Source organism: Mauremys reevesii, linkage group 10 (genome assembly GCF_016161935.1).
Source record: "Mauremys reevesii isolate NIE-2019 linkage group 10, ASM1616193v1, whole genome shotgun sequence".
In the NCBI taxonomy this organism is placed as follows: Eukaryota; Metazoa; Chordata; order Testudines; family Geoemydidae; genus Mauremys; species Mauremys reevesii.
This window is the reverse complement of record NC_052632.1, coordinates 35,008,861-35,028,219: the sequence shown is the minus strand read 5'-3', so window position 1 is coordinate 35,028,219 and position 19,359 is coordinate 35,008,861. Positions and strand designations below refer to the sequence as shown.

The 19,359-nt window shown below is 41.1% G+C and overlaps 1 protein-coding gene across 11 annotated transcripts in view; it reads left to right on the top strand.

Moving 5' to 3' along the window:
* The window catches only part of NRG4 (neuregulin 4), a 63,458-nt gene that overhangs the window by 10,106 nt on the left and 33,993 nt on the right, over nt 1–19,359 (top strand). For 10 of the 11 annotated variants that reach the window (XM_039490456.1, XM_039490463.1, XM_039490460.1 and 7 more), the window contains 4 exons: nt 6,657–6,750; nt 8,710–8,784; nt 10,017–10,082; nt 14,445–14,538. In XM_039490456.1, coding sequence (XP_039346390.1) covers nt 10,073–10,082; nt 14,445–14,538 — 104 coding nt within the window. In that variant the 5' untranslated portion in view covers nt 6,657–6,750; nt 8,710–8,784; nt 10,017–10,072. The remainder of the gene's footprint in view (nt 1–6,656; nt 6,751–8,709; nt 8,785–10,016; nt 10,083–14,444; nt 14,539–19,359) is intronic. The other variant, XM_039490464.1, reaches the window with a different exon arrangement.

Below are 19,359 nucleotides of genomic sequence, written 5' to 3'. Positions count from 1 at the left end.
GAAGGGTCCTCTTTGTTGTACATAGATTGATTCTCTGATGGTGCAACTTCTAGAGGTTCTTGTTGTGTCAGGGATTTAGCTGTTGCTTGTCCTTTCTCTTGGATGTTAAGACATTCATTGGTGGTCTGCTGATGGTCCTTCCACCATAAAAGTCAAGAATTCAGTTTTGGGACAAGTATGAGCAACACAGGTATATGCAGGTATACGCAGTTATATGCAGTAGTATCACCATCTGCGAGCAAAGGTGATCATTGAGGCACAATCACTAGGTCTGTTCAAGACTAAAGTAGATTAACTCTTGTGCCCTAATCCAGCAAATTACTTATGTGGGCAATTTTCTGCAGGCACATTGAGCTGTACTGAGGGTGTGTGTGTGTGTGTGTGTGTGTGTAAGAGAGAGATCAGCGAAATAAAACAGTGGTTAGATACAGAATGAAGATAAGTGCATTGAAAGAATTTCTTTAGAAGAACAAGTTTAGAGTAAAAATCTTTATGAAAAGTAGTTACTATGCATGCACTGCTGTCACTTGTAAACATAGGATGCCTGCCACTTACTTTTTAAAAGCATAAATGACACCTTACAAGTTACCAGTATGAAAATGTCTACCTTAAAAATTTAGCCATTGTTCTTAGTTACAGGAATGCAAAATCAATAGTTATAAAATGTCTGTTGTGTTTTGTCAACTTGGTAGAGACAAGAACTGAAGTTTTTCATATTTCCACCTGCAAAAATACTGCCACGCCAAAAATAACTTCTTCAACCCAAAAGATATTTGCATTCCCACACACCCTCACACAAATACTCAAACATTTCTGATATGTAGACCAGCTTGTTTATTATAACCTACAAAACTTCATACCTGCTATATGACTAAAATGTATTTGTACTCACATGGATCATCTTCAGTGCCTTCTGGTTCACCTTTAATTGTGGGATTCATTTCTTCCATCTTTGTTGTAAGTCTAGACTTAATCCAGGTCAAAAGCTATTGCTCTGTCAGAAACAACAGCACATGTATAAACTGCCACATCTGTCAGATTGTCTTGGTAGCTGTCTTCAATGCTCAGTGCTAGGTCTTTCTATATAGAACAGTGCATCTTTTACTAGGTGTCTGCACTCTTCACTAGCTCTTCATTTGTGGATTATGTTTTTCTTAGTTCTTCTTTTGGCAGAATAGCTGCTTCTCTTTGGGCCAATTGGCTGGGCACGGTGCCTAGCGATATGGTGATGGGCAATATATAAATAAGATATTCTTTTTATATTCCACTCTAGCAGTGAAGTAATCATTTGGTCCACAGTAGCAGCTGAGGGTTGTGATAGGGCAGAGAAACATGTTTCTCAAAATTCAAAACCACCACCAAGTCATCTATCCACTGCCAAATTATTTTAATTTCACCAAAAGCATGTCAGATGCTAGATCGTATCTACAAATTGTTGCAATAAATATCAGTCAGGTATCTGCACGGCACAGTCCATTTACTGAATTATTTCAGCAATATTCCAAACATTTAGCTGTTCCTCTGCACTCTTGCTGTGTCAGTTCCATGTGCCTGTACCTCCCCAATATGATTTATTTGGCAACATTTTCCTTTTATTCAATTTACAATTCAATGTCACTGATATTGGATCCAGCCACATGTAACTTTATAACTTGCTAGGTCCCTCTCCCACCAAATATGGCTGACATATATGAAGAAGGAGAAGGGATGGAGAGTGAAAAATATCCCATTAGGCCTTGTTCTTCTCTAAAGACTACATTCACAGTTGGTAGCGCAACTGAGAAGAAGGATGGATTATGGCAATCACTGAACTATCCCTCCCCCCGCAGATGGGCCATATGCCATTGTAGGCAATTCTCAATGGCATTTGTGCATGTGGTAGGCACTTTGCCTCTGGAAGTGCTGGGGGAAAGCACAAAGCATCCATTGCTTAATCTTGTTACAGACAAGTGTATGCTACCCCCTCTCTGCTGTCCAGTGCGTAGGGGAACAGAGACTGAGCACTGGCCTCACATCACTCCCTCTTCTTTGGGGAGTCTAAAACTGACTGATCATCCTGGGCCTCTGGCCAATGTAATTTGGGGTAAGTTTCTATGTGTGGGGTGAAAAAGGAAGAAATACTTCTCTGATAAATTCATTTTTAAAAGGCATATGTTTGAAGATGCTTAGATGTTTGGAACATGAGACTAAGACCTGGGGAGATGGATTAGTAGGCAAAATGCAGGTACAGCAAAGTAAATAAAACTATCACATGGCTATGCATATACATAAATACATTTCACTTGTATGTTAACTGCCTTATATATGAGATTGTTGCTTACTTTACATAAATTATAAGAGCAATAAAATGGAAGAAATTATTTGTTATTAATATAGCTGTCATGAGCATTTCCATAGGAGTTCAGCATGGATTAATGTGAGGAAGCATTTAAATGCTTTATCCCTTAGACCAAGAATTTTAGATGTCCTACATATAGAATAAGTTAGTATTCCAAAGGTTAAAAAGAACAGTGGGACAAATTCTGCAGCCCCTACTTGGGTCATAATCCCACTCCCATTGAGGAAGATGGCAAAACTCCTGTTAAATTCAATCTTACTTTCATTGACCATCAGCCATAACTCAGACTAAACTCCTATTGACCTCAATGGGAGTTTTGTCTGAGTAAAGACTAAAGGATTTGCCACAGAGACAATATATTATCTAAAAGTTTTACAGTTGTCACTTGTACTGTCTGAACCCTGGTTTTCAGAAGTGATAATAATCTGCTGCCAAAGAAAAATGCCTTAAATGCTATAGGGCATTATCTGCAGGAGAAAAGAACCCTTTCTAGTAAAACGAGACTGAAATCAGTTCTTGTAATCTTGAGGGTGGGGGAGGAGGAATTACAAATGATGGTCACTGATGGGTTACTGTTGCATACGTATACAAGTAGAGTGAAGCCTCCCCTCCCCCGCTTTAAAAAAAGTTTTGAGAAAACTATAGTAAAAACATAAACCAAGTTGTATATACAAAAATACACCATCACAAAACATTTGAGACTTCATTAATTACCCGGCTCTAGGAAAGAACACCTTAGCATGAGTAAGAGGGGAAGCCAAAGGGTAACCAGTGTCAGCTCTTTAATTTTGAGGGCAGTTCTATGCTGAGGTGTAGCTCATGTAGATAAAAGCAACCTAGGGGTTCTTTCTGTGAAAGTTCTTCAGGGTTTTTATTGGTGAAGGAAGAGGGAACAATAACACTTTTTCATCCAAACCCCCTTCTTGATCCTCTTCCTGCACTCAGATCACGAAACTTACAATGGGGATTCTGTGCAAAATGAGTGACACCTTTTCAGAAGCATCTCTCTTCCTGCGGCTGGGAACTGCTGGATGTCTGAATCTTCTGCTGTCAGAAGCAGAAATTATATGGCACACTGGGAGGGCAATCTGGCTGCAGAGGCTTTCCTGGCTGTTGCAGTGGCCTGTAAGATCTTCTTTATGGGTAGTTAGTTCTATGTATCATTTTTGCATATTCCTTAACTTTTGTAAAAAGACCTCCAAGTCTCACCACTGGCTCTCTTTTCTATGCCACATCAAATACAGCTTCTGGTTCTTACCTTTAAGGCCTTTCACAATTTAGCTCAGCCCAACTTATCCATTCTTATATCTTATCACACTCTTCCTGTCCCTTCCACTCAACCAACATTGCCAGCTTCCATTGCTCATTTTTTTCACAAGCACCTCCATGCCTTCCTCCATGCTGCTTCTTATGCACAGAACACCATAGAATCATAGGACTGGAAGGGACCTTGAGAGGTCGTCTAGTCCAGTCCCCTGCACTCATTTCCATTTAGGCCACAAATCTGCCCACTTTCAAATACTTTGAGACCTATTTTATTGTAATGCCTATAGAAAACTGCTAATTTATAACTGGTAAGTGAACGGACAGTAGAGGACTTATACAAAAAAGATACAATATTGTATCTTCAATTTACTGTTTAAAATTAGTTCATTCAAAACCACCTAGCTGTGTGTATATCTGGCCTAAGAACCTGAGTTTATGTATTAATGTTTCTGTTGTCTCACTTGCTTCAAATTGATTTTTACAATCACTTGTGTCTTTTAAATAGATAATACGTTTTTGGGAAAACGGACCATCTTTTACTTTGTTTTTTTACAATATACAAACAGGTGATTGGACTTAATACAAGGACAACATGGTGAAATTCTATAGGAGGTCAGGCTAGATGATCTAATAGTTTGTTCTGGCCTTAAAAATCTATGAATACATAGCATGGTGTGGCCCCAATTCTGAGTGGCGCCTCTAGATACTACCATAATAAAAATAACAGCAAGTATTTTAAAACTCATACTAGAAAAACTATTTCAGTAATTTATCTATCATCTTTAGGGACTTTTGTGGAGATTGTTTTTAAAAAGTGTGTGGTGAGCAACGCAAAACAAAAATATGGAATATATGTGATGTTGCAGTTAATTTAATTCCTTTTTAAAAATCTGCCTGCACATGCAAGTCCTCCAATTTCCCGTCCTCTTGGGATGAAGCAAGTCACAGATGTATAGAATAGCTGGCAATTTAATAATTTAAAAATATAAATTTAAGCTCAAGTATACAGGAAATTAGTAGTATAAAAGATTAATTGTTAGTAAGCGTGCAGGGGGTAATGCAAACAAGATCATTTAGAGACAGATCATAGTGCTCTGAGCAAAGGGCTCCTCCCAACCTTCAGTCACAGAAAGAGGCATTCTCATATATGGGCTGCAGTAGCAACTGTAGGGTGAACAAGCACTGGACAAAATCCACTGCTTCTCTGTTATGCAGCTTTGTGTATCAGTGGATCCAACCTGTGCAGAAACTCACTGGCTTTTCCCAAACCATAGCCCCAACAAATCCACCCTGTACTCCAGAGCAGAGAACTGTTGCAGAGTGCACAGTGGACTCACCCACAGAAATGATCACCCACCATGAAGCAAAAACCCAGCTTTCCACTCTGTTTAGGGCCTTGTGCTTCTGCATAAGAGAATATATACACATTCAATATATACCTCACAAACTCCAGTTCTGCAGAGCTTTTATGCACATGCTTAAGTCCCATTGACTTAAATGTTTACATACTTTGTGGAATTGAGGCTATTATTATTAACAGATCTAATAAAATTTGATGGATTACAGAATTCCAAACAATATAGCTGACATTAAAGACATATCAAATGGAACTTTCAGATAATAGAAGAGGCAAAAATATAAGTATAGCATAATGTTCTGCTGACATTAGAATTTTTTAATCTATGTGCTGTAGTCTGTCAAACAATATTTATTGTCTTCAGAACTGGTATCATGATAAGATACAGAAAAAGCATCAGAGTAGAATTGATTGAGGTAGAATCCTGTATAGACTTTGTCTATTTAGGGTTGAATATATGAATATGTGTCTGAAATTTTCTCTATTGAGATACCAAGTAAAGTGATACCATCTAGCAATGTGGGTCCTGTCATTTCTAAATTGAAAGATTATTTCCAATATTATGTAACAAAATGCTTCTCTCAGCTAGTCCCTTATTGATAGAGATTTTTGTGACTTTCAGGATTTCATTTTCAAAAATGAAAATGTACAGTTAAGTATACATATTTGCTGGCCTAGTTTGAGTGAGCCGTTACAACTGCATGTTTAAAGTAGGCTTTGCACATGCAGGTAGCTAGTTATACATATAAGTGGTCATTTATGCATGCAAATAACTGATTTGTGTGCAGAATGCTGGCAACGACTTATATGGCAAATTATATGCAAAGATGGTATATGAGAGTTTTTGAAAATCAAGTCCTCAGACTAGTAATATGTTCCTTAGACAAATAAGAAGCATAAGCACTAGGGGCTAGATTCACAGAGGGACTTAGACGCAGCGGTGCTCAGACTTGCACCGCCTAAATTGCAGATGTCTAGAAAAATCACAAAGCCTGGGTCAAGTGCTCAGGCTTCCTGTACAATGGGAGTTTGGCACATAAGTCTGGACTGGAGGGAGGCAATTAGCTCTGCTTGGAATTCTCAGTGGTGAACCCTCTCTTAGAATTAGGTGCCTACGGTGTGTCTTGCAAAAAGGGAGGGGGGCTGGATCATAACTTTTAGCCCAGTTAGGATACTCACCTAAGATGATGAGAGACACCCCCCCCCATTCAAGTGTCCCCTGGACACTAATTTCTAGGGACTCTAATTTCAGTTTTGATCAAATTCAGAAACATATGGAATAGTACCTTCTTATTTTAAAACAGAAAGTGGAGTCAGAAGCTGAGATATACCTGGGCAAAATTCATCCCTGATGTAACCCTAACAACTTCAACAGTATTACACCAGGGATGTATTGGGCCCTCTAAGTTTAATGGAGGTAAGATAAAAGTTACAGGTCATAAAGTGAACTAGTTGAAATTTGTGTGTGGGAGGGTGTGTGAATCCATTTCCCACCAATTAGTTGTAGCATTAATATATATTGTATTTGGTAGAATGGAAAAAATAAAACAGATGGGAAATATGTTTTGGTAAAGAAGTTACACTTTTCATAAAGGTTTCAATTAGGGTGGGGTCAGGGAGTTTAAATCATATGCCTAAAGTTGGTATTATCAACAATCATGTAAGTGTTGAAATAAATTCATATTTTCCCCTTAGCTGAATAAAGTTACTTTTGGTAAAGAGGCTTCTTCCATGGCATGAATCCTCACTTGCTTCCAGGATCCAAAGCTTAAAGAAGAAAAAGCCTGAGGTAAGTTACTGTTTTGTTACAAAAAGAACAGGAGTACTTGTGGCACCTTAGAGACTAACACATTTATTTGAGCATAAGCTTTTGTGGGCTACAGCCCACTTCAACAGATGGGCTGTAGCCCACGAAAGCTTATGCTCAAATAAATTTGTTAGTCTCTAAAGTGCCACAAGTACTCCTATTCTTTTTGTGGATACAGACTAACACGGCTGCAACTCTGAAACCTGTTTTGTTACAGTGTTAGTAACAAATAACTAACTATAGTTATTTTAAACTTGTTGCTTTGTGCTGGAAATAAGAATTATGATAGAATAAGACTAGATAGAGGTTTGTTGGACTGATTCCCCACTGTCTCACACCCTGTCTAGTCATTTACACCTGTGTAATTTGAATGTAAAACTACAAGCAAATCAAAATTCTTCATTAATTTTAGTTTACACCTAGTTTGCACAGATGTAATTGACTACACAGGGACCAGGTATTGGAAATTCAGTTTCTGATATGTTGGACTAGTATATAGGTTTGATAGTGGCAGTGGGGAAATTTGTTATAACAGAGTTAACCAGGTTCAATTATGTATTGGATGTCTAAAAAGTAATGGATTATGGGACAAAATGTAGCAGATTGGAGAAAGTTAATTTGCCTGAGATTAAGTGGAGCATTTTTTGTTCCATGTTTATATTAAGAACAGATATATCTTAAAGAACAAATGTTTTCAATACATACAAACATCTGGATAAGATATTCTTTTAAACCAGGAGTGTCCAACCTGTGGCTCCGGAGCCACATGCGGCTGTTCAGAAGTTAATATGCGTCTCCTTGTATAGGCACCGACTCCAGAGCTGGAGTTACAGGTACCAACTTTCCAATGTGCCGGGGGGTGCTCACTGCTCAACCCCTGGCTTTGCCACAGCCCCTGCCCCCACTCCACCCCTTCCCACCCGTCCCTGAGCCTGTTGTGCCCTCGCTCCTCCCCCTCCCTCCCAGAGCCTCCTGCATGCCACAAAACAGCTGATCGGGAGGTGCGGGGAGGGAGGGGGAAGCGTTGATTGGTGGGGCTGCTGGTGGGTGGGAGGCGCTGGGAGCGGTGGGGTCGGGGAAGCTGATGGAGGGCTGCTGACTTATTACTGTGGCTCTTTGGCAATGTACATTGGTAAATTCTGGCTCCTTCTCAGGCTCAGGTTGGCTACCCCTGCTTTAAACAATGCTTAGGCAAGCAATCACAGTAAAGAGGAGGTTGCAGCTAATTAAACCTGGTGAAGCAGTTAGTGTAAAGTTAGGTCATGTATCTTATTTAAACTGATTGGGAATGAGAGCCCTTAGGTATTTCACAGTAGTGGAACATTTTAAAAAGAGGAACGCTATTGTTTATGGGGTAAAAATTAAAAGTTTTCTGATTTGTTTAAATTTACCTTGTAACCAGATACTTGGCTGCAATGTATTCTTTTTATGTTGCAATTTGGACACTGCTTTGGAATTCAGCCAAATATCACCTACAATACAGCACTTGTTTATAATCAAGGATCTGCTAGGATTACAGTTGTGAAAATGTGAGAAATCTTTTGTGAGCACAGAGGGGCGTTTCCCCGGCCCATACTTGGCCTCTGTGCACGTCTTTGTCTTTTTCTCAACCTCACCCACATTGCACTGTGCACACACATAAATCTTCAGCTTTTTAACAGCAGGTATACAATGCAAACCTTGGGTTCTGCTGAACATACCACATCTCCAAGATAATGTGTTTGTTGTAAACATTTTAGTTTTGAGGTAAGTTATTTTTGAGATTTTTTTTGTTTGTTTTGTACCATGTACTACTTTTAACTCTATTTGGTTATGTACACTTACAGTGGATAAAGTTGTATGTATGTGTGAGAGCCAAAGAGGAGGACTTCCCTTTGGGTGGAGACCTTGGTATTACATCTTTGTAATGTAGGGAGTTGCCATTTTAGATTTCTCTTTTAGGGTCAGGACACTTAAAGGAGTAAAGAAGTGATTTAAGTTCCTGTGAGGAACAGAATTATCTACTTACATTATACAGTAAGTACAAACCCTTTTAATCCTTTGAAACAAGCTTCTATATAAACTTGTTTTGTACAACTAGAGAGGTTCAGGCAGAAGCATTTCTTTCTAGTAATGCTTCTAAATTCTTTGTTTTGCTATTTAACGGGAAAAAATCTTTTAAATGCTGGGAGGAAGGAAGTACCTTGGATGGATGATGCAAAGAGGAGTAAACACTGCATCCTCTTTAAAGGTGATGTAGTGGCTATTGTCCTCTGGTGGCATTGTGATCTTACTGGTGGTGGTACTTCTCCATATTTCTCCTAACCTGTGGCTATATGCTGCCACAATTAATTTATTCTTACATGTTCTATTTTTAGTGGTTTACTATACAGTATGATATGTGAATTAAAGCAAAATAAATTCAGAAATAGGAAACTATTCTGCCATACCAGACCAGTCTAATTCAACGATCCATCCTCTCTGATAGTGGCCACAACTAGATGTTTTAGAATAAGGTACAGGGAATCCTACAGTGGACAATTATGGAATAAACTTCCCAAAAGGGAAGTTTTTTTCCTAGCTGTCTCTGGTAGTGGTTGGTTTGTGTCTTGATGTAGAAGAATTTATATCCCTTATAAAAATTATCCTCTGTAATCCATGTATAACTAATACTTTTTTGAATGTTATTAAACTCACAGCTTCTACTTTAATTTTACAATCAGACAAAATAGAAAACAAACAAACAACAAAACCAAGAATTGTGAGACAGTAAGTTTCACATACTAGTGAATTGCAAAAACGGGGCCCAATCCTGCAGCAAAACTTAATTTGACTTCAGAATCATGGCTGGCTTTCTTATGTGCACTGGAATTTATAAAGCAACAGAGTTTAATTAGATATCAATGTAGGTAATAGTGTAGATTTTCTAAAAGCATTAAGCACTGTCAATCCAGAATTACTACATTCTCTTCCAGGAGGAATTCCTCTGCAGATATATTTTTCAATGTTTTCATTATTCAGACAAGTCTTAAGGTGTATCTGCTTTATCAGTAGCACTATCCCATAAAGATTTATGGGATTTGACTCTGTATGAATGTTTGCCATTAGTTTTAAAATTAATTGAGTTTACATATAGTATAACAGAATATTTCTATCTACAGTAGACAAACTTCTTAGTTTGCAACATAAATGAAAGTACATTCACATAGTTATTTACTCAGGCAAAATACAATAGGATTAAAATGCTAAATTTAAATTTTTGTCTTTAGGTGCTGTTTTAGAAAACTAGCCTCTAACCAAGAATAAAAATTGTTGTCAGAATAATATGCGAACAGGTAATTTCTTGTAAGTTTATTTTTACTCAGATGTTTATTTATAGTTCACTATAGTTGCACTGATTACAACAGCTGGTGCTGGATTGTTGTGGCTTCTCCTGAGAGCCAACTCTACTCCTGGGGCAATGGACCAGAGCTTTCAACTTTGTAAGGAGGGATTGCCTTTGTAAGGAGTCTTAATACCTCTCAGAAGTTCTGGGATTGGCTGGCATATGGCCCAGGACTATTTATAAAAAGAGGCAGGACAAAGCAGATCCTTTCTAATCTGCCACCTGACAGTTTTGAGTTCTTTTTTCTTTTTTATTCACATGATTGCACTTTAGGGTAATGTTTGCTGGGTAAAGAGTAATTAGTTTAGCCTCTGGATTGAGGACAAATATATGTGTGGGAAGGAGGTTTCTATGGGGTTAGGTGGTGTTGAGGGTTTTTGTTACCCCAACACATAGGGCACTCTGGCCCAAATTTTCAAAAGGGTACAGATAGAAGTGTGCATACAGTTTACCATGTGTCTGACCAGAATATGCACACACAGGGCCCAGTGCATGAGCACAAGGCTATTTGGATATGTGCACATGCATACACCTGAGTGTGCATATAAAGTGTTGAATATGCCAATTTGAAAATGTAGGTCTTAGTTATATGAGTAAGTCTTAGTTATATGAGTACTTAGAGGCTACTATCGCCTCTTCCACTTTGAACCACTGCTGTGTTAGGGCTGCAAGAATCAATTTTGCTTAATTTTGGTTCAATAAAGTTGCAACTGTTTGACCACTTTCTAAATAAAATGTGTTGCCCACCCTTTATTTTCTGTCCTCAGCAAGTAAAGCAATATATTAAAATACAAATATACATGACATAGAATATCCATAATATGTTGGTGCCATTTCTACAGTGGTATTAATTGGAAAAGTTGATGACAATATGCAATTATTTATTTATAATCTAGATTGATATTGATAATGTTTCCCTCTCATCAACATTTATCTTGTATGACCTTTCTGTCTTGGTAATACTAATTTAACTGTAGAATACATTTGACTCTCTAAGTTTATAATTTGAATTTTTAGATTAAAACAGTTTTTTAACTTCACTTGTAAAAAGGCACAGCAAGGTCTTTCAAAATAAAACACAATCTTTCCTAACAACAGATTTAATAGAATCAGAATAAAAATAGAGATTAGTTTGTCAGCAAAGTATAGTACTAGCTAGATGAACTGGCAGGTCTTGTTATTAAAACAGTTTATCTCTGTAGAAAGTGTCAAGCTATATTCCACCCTCTCTGATGCTAATGTATCTGGGTCCTACCTGTATTAGAACCCCTTCTGACACTCATATAATACTTATATTACAGTCTTCCAAATCACTGACTGTAAACTTAAAGGGGCAAATTTTGGCCCTGTACACTCAAACTTGACTCCTGTTGTCACTGGTGAGAGCTGTGCATGCCTAAGGACAGAATTTGGTCAAAATTATCTAATGAGGTGACCATGAATTGTGACGTTGATTGCAATAATTTCTCTTGATATTATAGCATCTTGTATTTTATTTTATTCTTTCATTTATTCAAAATTTGTAGGCCACTTTACACAGTGTCACTTTTAGTAAACAGCAGCAAAATACTATTTGCTCAGATCAGAATGACTGAAAAGTATAAATGGATTGATGATGACATACTTGACCCACATGAGTGTAAAGGTATTCTCTAAATAGCCCTCTTATTGGCAGTTACTTTAAACAAATGAAGGATACATTTTTTTCCTCTTCGTTGCAAGTAGTGGCTCTGGAAAGTGGCAGTATATCCAGGAATTAAGTCTGTGATCAGATTCCCTGAAGAACTGGTTTTGTTGATGTTACTGTACTCAAGAATGACAATATTCATTATTGTAATTTACACCCACACCCACAGAGCATTATACTCAAATTATTCAAATGGATTATTTTGACTCTCTCTCCCTCTCTCTCTCCATGTTTCTCCCTCTCCAGGGTTCCTTAGGCATTTTGCCATGGAGTGGAGGCATATCTAGTGGGACTGCAGAGAGGGCAGATGTTCTGTGTTCTACAAGAATTTCCTGCAGATCTCAGAACATTTGGGAGGTTGGCTGTGGCATCAACTACTCCTAGGTCCTCCTCCCCCATGGCAGCATGGCTCTTCAGTGAGCCAGAGCCTTTGCCCTACTCTTACTTACAGAGGAATAAAAGACCATTCACTGGGCAGGACTCTAGGGAAATTAACAAGGATCTTATTAACTCTCACGAAAATTTTCCTGAGGGCATGCCAAGAGATGCTGCTGCATAAACTTAATTTCCCTTGGCCCTGCCTTCCTTCAGCTGGGTATCTCAGCTTGTAGAGTCTCAGCAGCACTGTATTCCCTCACATGGGCATCCATAAGTTTGGGGAAGTTGGAGAGGAAGAAGGGGTGGGAGATTTTCTACTTTAGCTTCTCTCCCTTCCCTCCAGCAGTATCAGAGACCATAGAGTAGGATTTCTACTTTTTTTATCCCCTTCTTTCATTCAGGAGATGACATGACCCCAAATCTGGTTACACTGACATATCTGCCATGGAGATAATAAAACATATTTAATCTGATTTTTGCACTCTGAGCACATGGACATGGGGGTTGTAATCCTGGCTCTGTTGAAGTCACAGCAAAACACCCATTGACTTTGAAATCCTAGCCCCATTTAATCCAATGGGAATTTTGCCATTGAGTTAAACACGGCCCGGATTTCACCCAGGGTTTCCACTGCCAGTTGCATCACTGTATAACCCAAAGAGGACAGTGAGAGGGCAGAATTAGTAGTGTCAGCCCAGTGCACTGTATGGGTATGGTGCATACTACAAGCAATGGCCAAACTCTCCTGGTACTCCTGGAAGCATTGTGCCCACTTAGACTGCAATGCCTCTGGGAGCGCTCCCTGTTGTGGGATGTTTTAACACCACTTGCTAGTGTGGACTGTTGTTCACAGCCACAGTTTTGCCCCAGGGGAGTTACAAGTGAGCTACATTGGTTATTCCGAAAGAGTAGATCTGAAAATGAAAATCAAGATACCTTTTTCCATAATAGTATATTTTGTATGCACTGCTGAAGGCACATTTTGCCATACGCGAACAGTAGGGATTCTGCAGTCTCATTTTCAGATATGGCTAGAAATAACAGTGAAAATAATCACACCTGAAGTGTGAGATAACACATGAGTCTCAGGTTTGTGATGTCACAGGCCTGTTCTATTCCTGTTTTAAAGGAAATGCTTGGGTTTAATAAGTGAGATTAATAAAATAAATTCCCCCCCCCCCGCACATATATATGGCTATATATTCACTTGCATATACAACCCACCCACCTACCCCAGTTTTAAAAACATGGTCTTCTTACTAGGATGTCCAAATCCTGCATTTAGATGCCCAGATTGGCATTTAGGTACATAAAATGGACAATTACTTCTCTAAATGCCAATCTGAGTATCCAAATGCTTGATCTGGATAGCTTATTAAGGAGCCTACATTGAAAATTCATGTATAAAATCAATCATGAAAAATGTACTCTTTTGAAATTACATTATAAGAAACAAGTGTAATGGTTTGAAGTAATCTTATATTGCAGTTTCTCCACACAAGTATTAATGAACTAGCTCCTCAGATGTGCCAGACTGATGCTTGGTGCAGCTGAGTGAACCAGCAGGGGGACAGGTCAATTTTCACTGAAGGTTGGAGCAGCCTAAAGGTCCAAGGGGCCATTCACTGCCAGGGACAGTTAGACTGCAGCAGCACTTAGGCCATCCTCCCCTTTCCCTGGCCCCACTCCTAGGCTGGGAGGAGCGGGAGTATAGGATTGGCTATATTGCTTCCACATCTATGGATTCCAGTATGCTGCAGGAGTCCCCATATAACTGGTTTTAAAGCTGCTTTGCACCACTAGAGCAGTGCAAAGCAGTCTTGATAAGGGCTAGCATCTGACCCAACATATTCACTATGCTCCCCAAATGTGAAAGCCAGGAGGAAGATTTCAAAGCTCTGTCACTCCTTACTAATGGAACTGCTCCCACTTCCTCAGACTTTAAGCCTGCCTTCTGATTTGCTGGTACATTTGCTATATATTTTGTAAAATAAACTTTAGTACTTGTATCCACAGTTACAATCACTGATTTTATTAGATACATGGTGGTACATACTGATGTGTTGGAGAGTAAAACTGTCCCTTATTAGTTTCTAGTGTTTTTAAGCCAGTTGTATCTTTTGTGTTATAATTTAAAGAAAACAACAAAACAAAACCCAAAACACCACATGGTATAATTTTTTCACATCTTGATTCCTCCTGAGTAAAAGTATAATAAATCTCTCTCTATGTATCTGTTCTTTTCAGATCATGAAGAACTCTGTGGCACCAGTTATGGACCTTTTTGCCTAAATGGCGGGATTTGTTATATGATCCCTACTGTATCCAGTCCATTTTGCAGGTGAGTGGAAATTTAAGCTTGTGTGTTCACACATTGGATTTAGCTATTGGAAGGACAGATACTGTTCTAGTTTAACAATATTTCTTTAAAGAAATATAGCATGGTAGGTGAAAATGTGTGTGTGTCCCTGGCTGCTGTAAACATGTTTCTATCTGTAAATTCAGCAGTTCTTGATCATGTGGTTTAATGTTAATGCTTCTGTCTGGTTCATAGAAAGGGTAATGTTTTCAAAACCTGTGTATGCTTGGGGGAAAAATGGTGAATGAGGCAATACCCATTTATGTCTTCAGAATTCAGACTGGTATCTATAATTTAGAGCTTTATACTCCCCTCCTCTTATGCAGTACAGAATGAGAAAAATGCCCTTAGTCTCACAGAGAAGAGACTGGAGGAAGGGCATACAGAGAGGCAATAATGGATACAAGTATATTCCCTCCTCTCCTACACATCATATAGCAAAGTGTTATAATATAAAAAGGGTGTGGCTTGAGCAAAATGGGGAGGAGTTGAGGAAGACTGCATATTTACTTTGGGGCGGGGGGGGGGGGAAATGTAATGGAAGCCAAAAGCATAAGTGAAGGCTGTTTGTGCTCTATGAATCCAATTGAAAGAATCACAAAGCACAGCTTCAGGGGGACAGCTAAAAAGCCATTTGACAAAAAAGCAGCATAGTAGCTGTAGAATCAGAGGGTTGGAAGAGACCTCAGAGGTCATCTAGTCCAATCCCCTGTTCAAAGCAGGACCAACACCAACTAAATCATCCTAGCTAAGGCTTTGTCAAACCAAGCCTTAAAAACGTCTAAGGATGGAGATTCCACCACCTCCCTAGGTAACCCATTCCAGTGCTTCACCACCCTCCTAGTGAAATAGTGTTTCCTAATATCCAGCCTGTGTATGCTATGCTCATATGACAGAGGTTTATAGTGCTTGGGGAAAGCTAATACCTGACCTCCAGGAGGGGAGCATGTAACAGAATGTGGAAAGACATAACTCTGCCTATCTTTGCAGATAAGATCTCCCCTTCCACATGTAAAACAGCTGCTATCTATCACCCATCAGAGACACAAGAAGAAAAGGTTACCCAGTATATTATCTTAGGTCTGCTTCTACTAATTTTAAACTATTCTTCATTTGAGATAAGTGAACTGGTTAACTTAAATGGTTCAATTGGCAAGCTGGCACTTAGGGTACGTCTACACTACGGGACTATTCCGAATTTGCATAAACCGGTTTCTAAAACAGATTTTATAAAATCGAGTGCGCGCGGCCACACTAAATACATTAAATCGGTGTTGTGCGTCCATGGTCCGAGGCTAGCGTCGATTTCTGGAGCGTTGCACTGTGGGTAGCTATCCCGTAGCTATCCCATAGTTCCCGCAGCCTCCCCCGCCCCTTGGCATTTCCGGGTTGAGATCCCAGTGCCTGATGGGGCAAAAATCATTTTCGCGGGTGGTTCTGGGTACAGCCTCACCCCTCCCTCCCTCCCTCCCTGAAAGCGGCAGACAACCGTTTCGCGCCTTTTTTGCTTGGAGAACTGTGCAGACGCCATAGCACAGCAAGCATGGACCCTGCTCAGCTCAATACCGCAATCGTGGATGTTTTAAACACCTCGCATACTCTCGTGCAGTATATGCTGAACCAGGACCTTCGAACCGAGGCGAGTAAGAGGCGGATACGGCAGCGCGGCGATGACAGTGATGAGAACGTAGACACAGAATTCTCTCAAACTGCGGGCCCCGGCGCTTTGGAGATCCTGATGGTAATGGGGCAGATTCTATCCATTGAACGCCGATTTTGGGCCCGGAAACAAGCACTGACTGGTGGGACCGCATTGTGTTGCAGGTGTGGACGATTCCCAGTGGCTGCGAAACTTTCGCATGCGTAAGGGCACTTTCATGGAACTTTGTGACTTGCTTGCCCCTGCCCTGAAACGCCATAATACCAAGATGAGAGCAGCCCTCACAGTAGAGAAGCGAGTGGCGATAGCCCTGTGGAAGCTTGCAACGCCAGACAGCTACCGGTCAGTCGGGAATCAATTTGGAGTTGGAAAATCTACTGTGGGGGCTGCTGTGATGCAAGTAGCCAAAGCAATCACTAAGCTGCTGCTACGAAGGTTGTGACTCTGGGAAACGTGCAGGCCATAGTGGATGGCTTTGCTGCAATGGGATTCCCTAACTGCGGGCGATAGATGGAACCCATATCCCTATCTTGGCACCGCAGCACCAGGGCACCCAGCACGTAAACCGGAAGGGTACTTTTCAATGGTGCTGCAAGCACTGGTGGATCACAGGGACGTTTCACAAACATCCACGCTGGATGGCCAGGAGGGTTCATGACGCCGCGTATTCAGAAGCACTACTCTGTTTAAATGGCTGCAGCAAGGGAATTACTTCCCAGACCAGAAAATAACAGTTGGGGATGTTGAAATGCCTGTCGTTATCCTGGGGGACCCAGCCTACCCCTTGATGCCATGGCTCATGAAGCCATACACAGGCAGCCTGGACAGTGGTCAGGATCTGTTCAATTACAGGCTGAGCAAGTGCAGAATGGTGGTGGAATGTGCATTTGGCCGTTTAAAGGCGCGCTGGCGCACATTACTGACTCGCTCAGACCAATGTCCCCTATGTTATTGCTGCTTGCTGTATTCTCCACAATCTCTGTGAGAGTAAGGGTGAGACCTTTATGGCGGGGTGGGAGGCTGAGGCAAATCACCTGGCCGCTGATTACGCGCAGCCAGACACCAGGGAGATTAGAAGAGCTCACCAGGAAGCGGTGCGCATCAGAGAAGCTTTGAAAACGAGCTTCATCAATGGCCAGGGTACAGTGTGACTGCTGTGTTTGTTGATGAACACCCAACCCCCTTGATTGACTCAGTCCCTGTAAGCAACTCCCCCTCCCCCTTCGAGTACAGCTTACTTATGCAAATAAAGTCACTCTCATTTAAAAAGCATGAATTCTTTATTGATTCATTATAAAAAGAGGGAGAGAAGTAAGGGTGTGCTTTGGGAGGAGGATAGGAGGGATGGAGAAGGCCATTTAAAAAAAAAATTCAGACTAACGACAGCCTTTTGGTTGGGCTGTCCACGGGGGTGGAGTGGGCGGGTGCACGGAGCCTCCCCCCACGCGTTCTTACACGTCTGGGTGAGGAGGCTAAGGAACATGGTGAGGGGGGAGGGTGGTTATACAGGGGCTGCAGAGGCACTCTGTGATCCTGCTGCCGTTCCTGAAGCTCCACAAGACGCCGGAGCATGTCAGTTTGATCACGCAGCAGCCCCAGAGTTGCATCCCGCCACCGCTGATTTTCCTGCCGATCTTCCTGCCGCCACCTCTCATCTCAGTTGTCCCTCCTGTCCTCACGTTCACTGGCCTCTTTCCTGTAATTTGAAACCACGTCCTTCCACTCATTCAGATGAGCTCTTTCATTGCGTGTAACTTCCATAATATCCGAGAACATCTCATCTCGCGTCTTCTTTTTCCTCCGCCTTATCTGTGCTAGCCTTTGGGATGGAGGAGGGATGGTTGAAAAATTTGCAGCTGCATGAGGGAGATAAATATTTAGAAAGATACATTTTACAGAACAATGGTTATACTGTTTCACAGTGAACATCACTATTCACCTAGCACATCTGATTTCCCTACAAGGTCGCATTTTTCATCTTAATAGTGACTGCTTGCAGCTCTGGGGTTACAGATCTCACAGACACATCAGGTCCAGGCATCAGAATTCAGCTTGCATGCGGCCATGGTAAGCCACTGTCTCAGTGATTTACCCCTCCCCCCCAACGCATGGCTAATACCACGCAAGCTCCTGCTAATCAACAACCTTCCCCTCCCCACCCACTGCTTGTCCGGTAGCTTGGGAAGATCGCCTCGCCGGTGACCAAACAGAAAAGATCATCGGCATTTCACTCCTCCTCCCCGCTCGCTACGTGCAGGAAAGTGTTTTTTTTAAGCTGCTGCATTCCACGAACCCAGTAGAAAAATGGCCACCCCCCTTACTTAAATTCCTGATTTTTAACCAGGTTATCCTGAACGATATCACTTTGCTGAGGATAACAGAACAAGATGCTTCTTGAATGCCAGCAGTCACCGGGACCATACGCTGCTATGCTTTGCCACGCAATGATCCCTGATTACTTGCTACATGCATGGCATGGTAAAGTGTCCTACCATGGTGGGCGGAACAAGGATGCCTTGCCCAGAAACCTTCTGCAAAGGCTTCTGGAGTACCTACAGGAGCGCTTCATCGAGATGTCCCTGGAGGATTTCCTCTCAATCCCCGGACATGTTAACAAACTTTTCTAAGTAACTATACTGTCTGCGAATGCATCCCAAGTCCTCAGGGCAAATTAATCATTAAAAAAGGCTTGCTTAAAAAACACTGTTTGCTATTTGCAAAGGTACACTCACCAGAGCTCCCTTCCATGGCGTCATTCTCTGGAATAGTTGCTTGTGAGGGCTGGGAGCAGGGTAATTCCGTCAGGGTGATAAAAAGCTCCTGGCTGCTGGGGGTCACGGAGTGCTGTGTGCTCTCCACTAGATCTTCCTCTTCTTCTTCCTCTTCATCTTCCCCGTCTGCATAATCCTCAGACATGGCAGAGATTACAACCCCCACCTCGGAATCCATGGTCAGGGGTGGGGTACTTGTGGCGCAGCCCCCTAAAATTGCATGCAGCTCAGCATAGAAGCGGCATGTTTTTCGACCTGCCCCGGACCTTCCGTTTGCTTCTTTGGTTTTCTGGTAGGCTTGTCTGAGCTCCTTAACTTTCACTCTGCACTGCACAGAGTCCCTGCTGTGGCCTTTATCCGTCATAGCCTTAG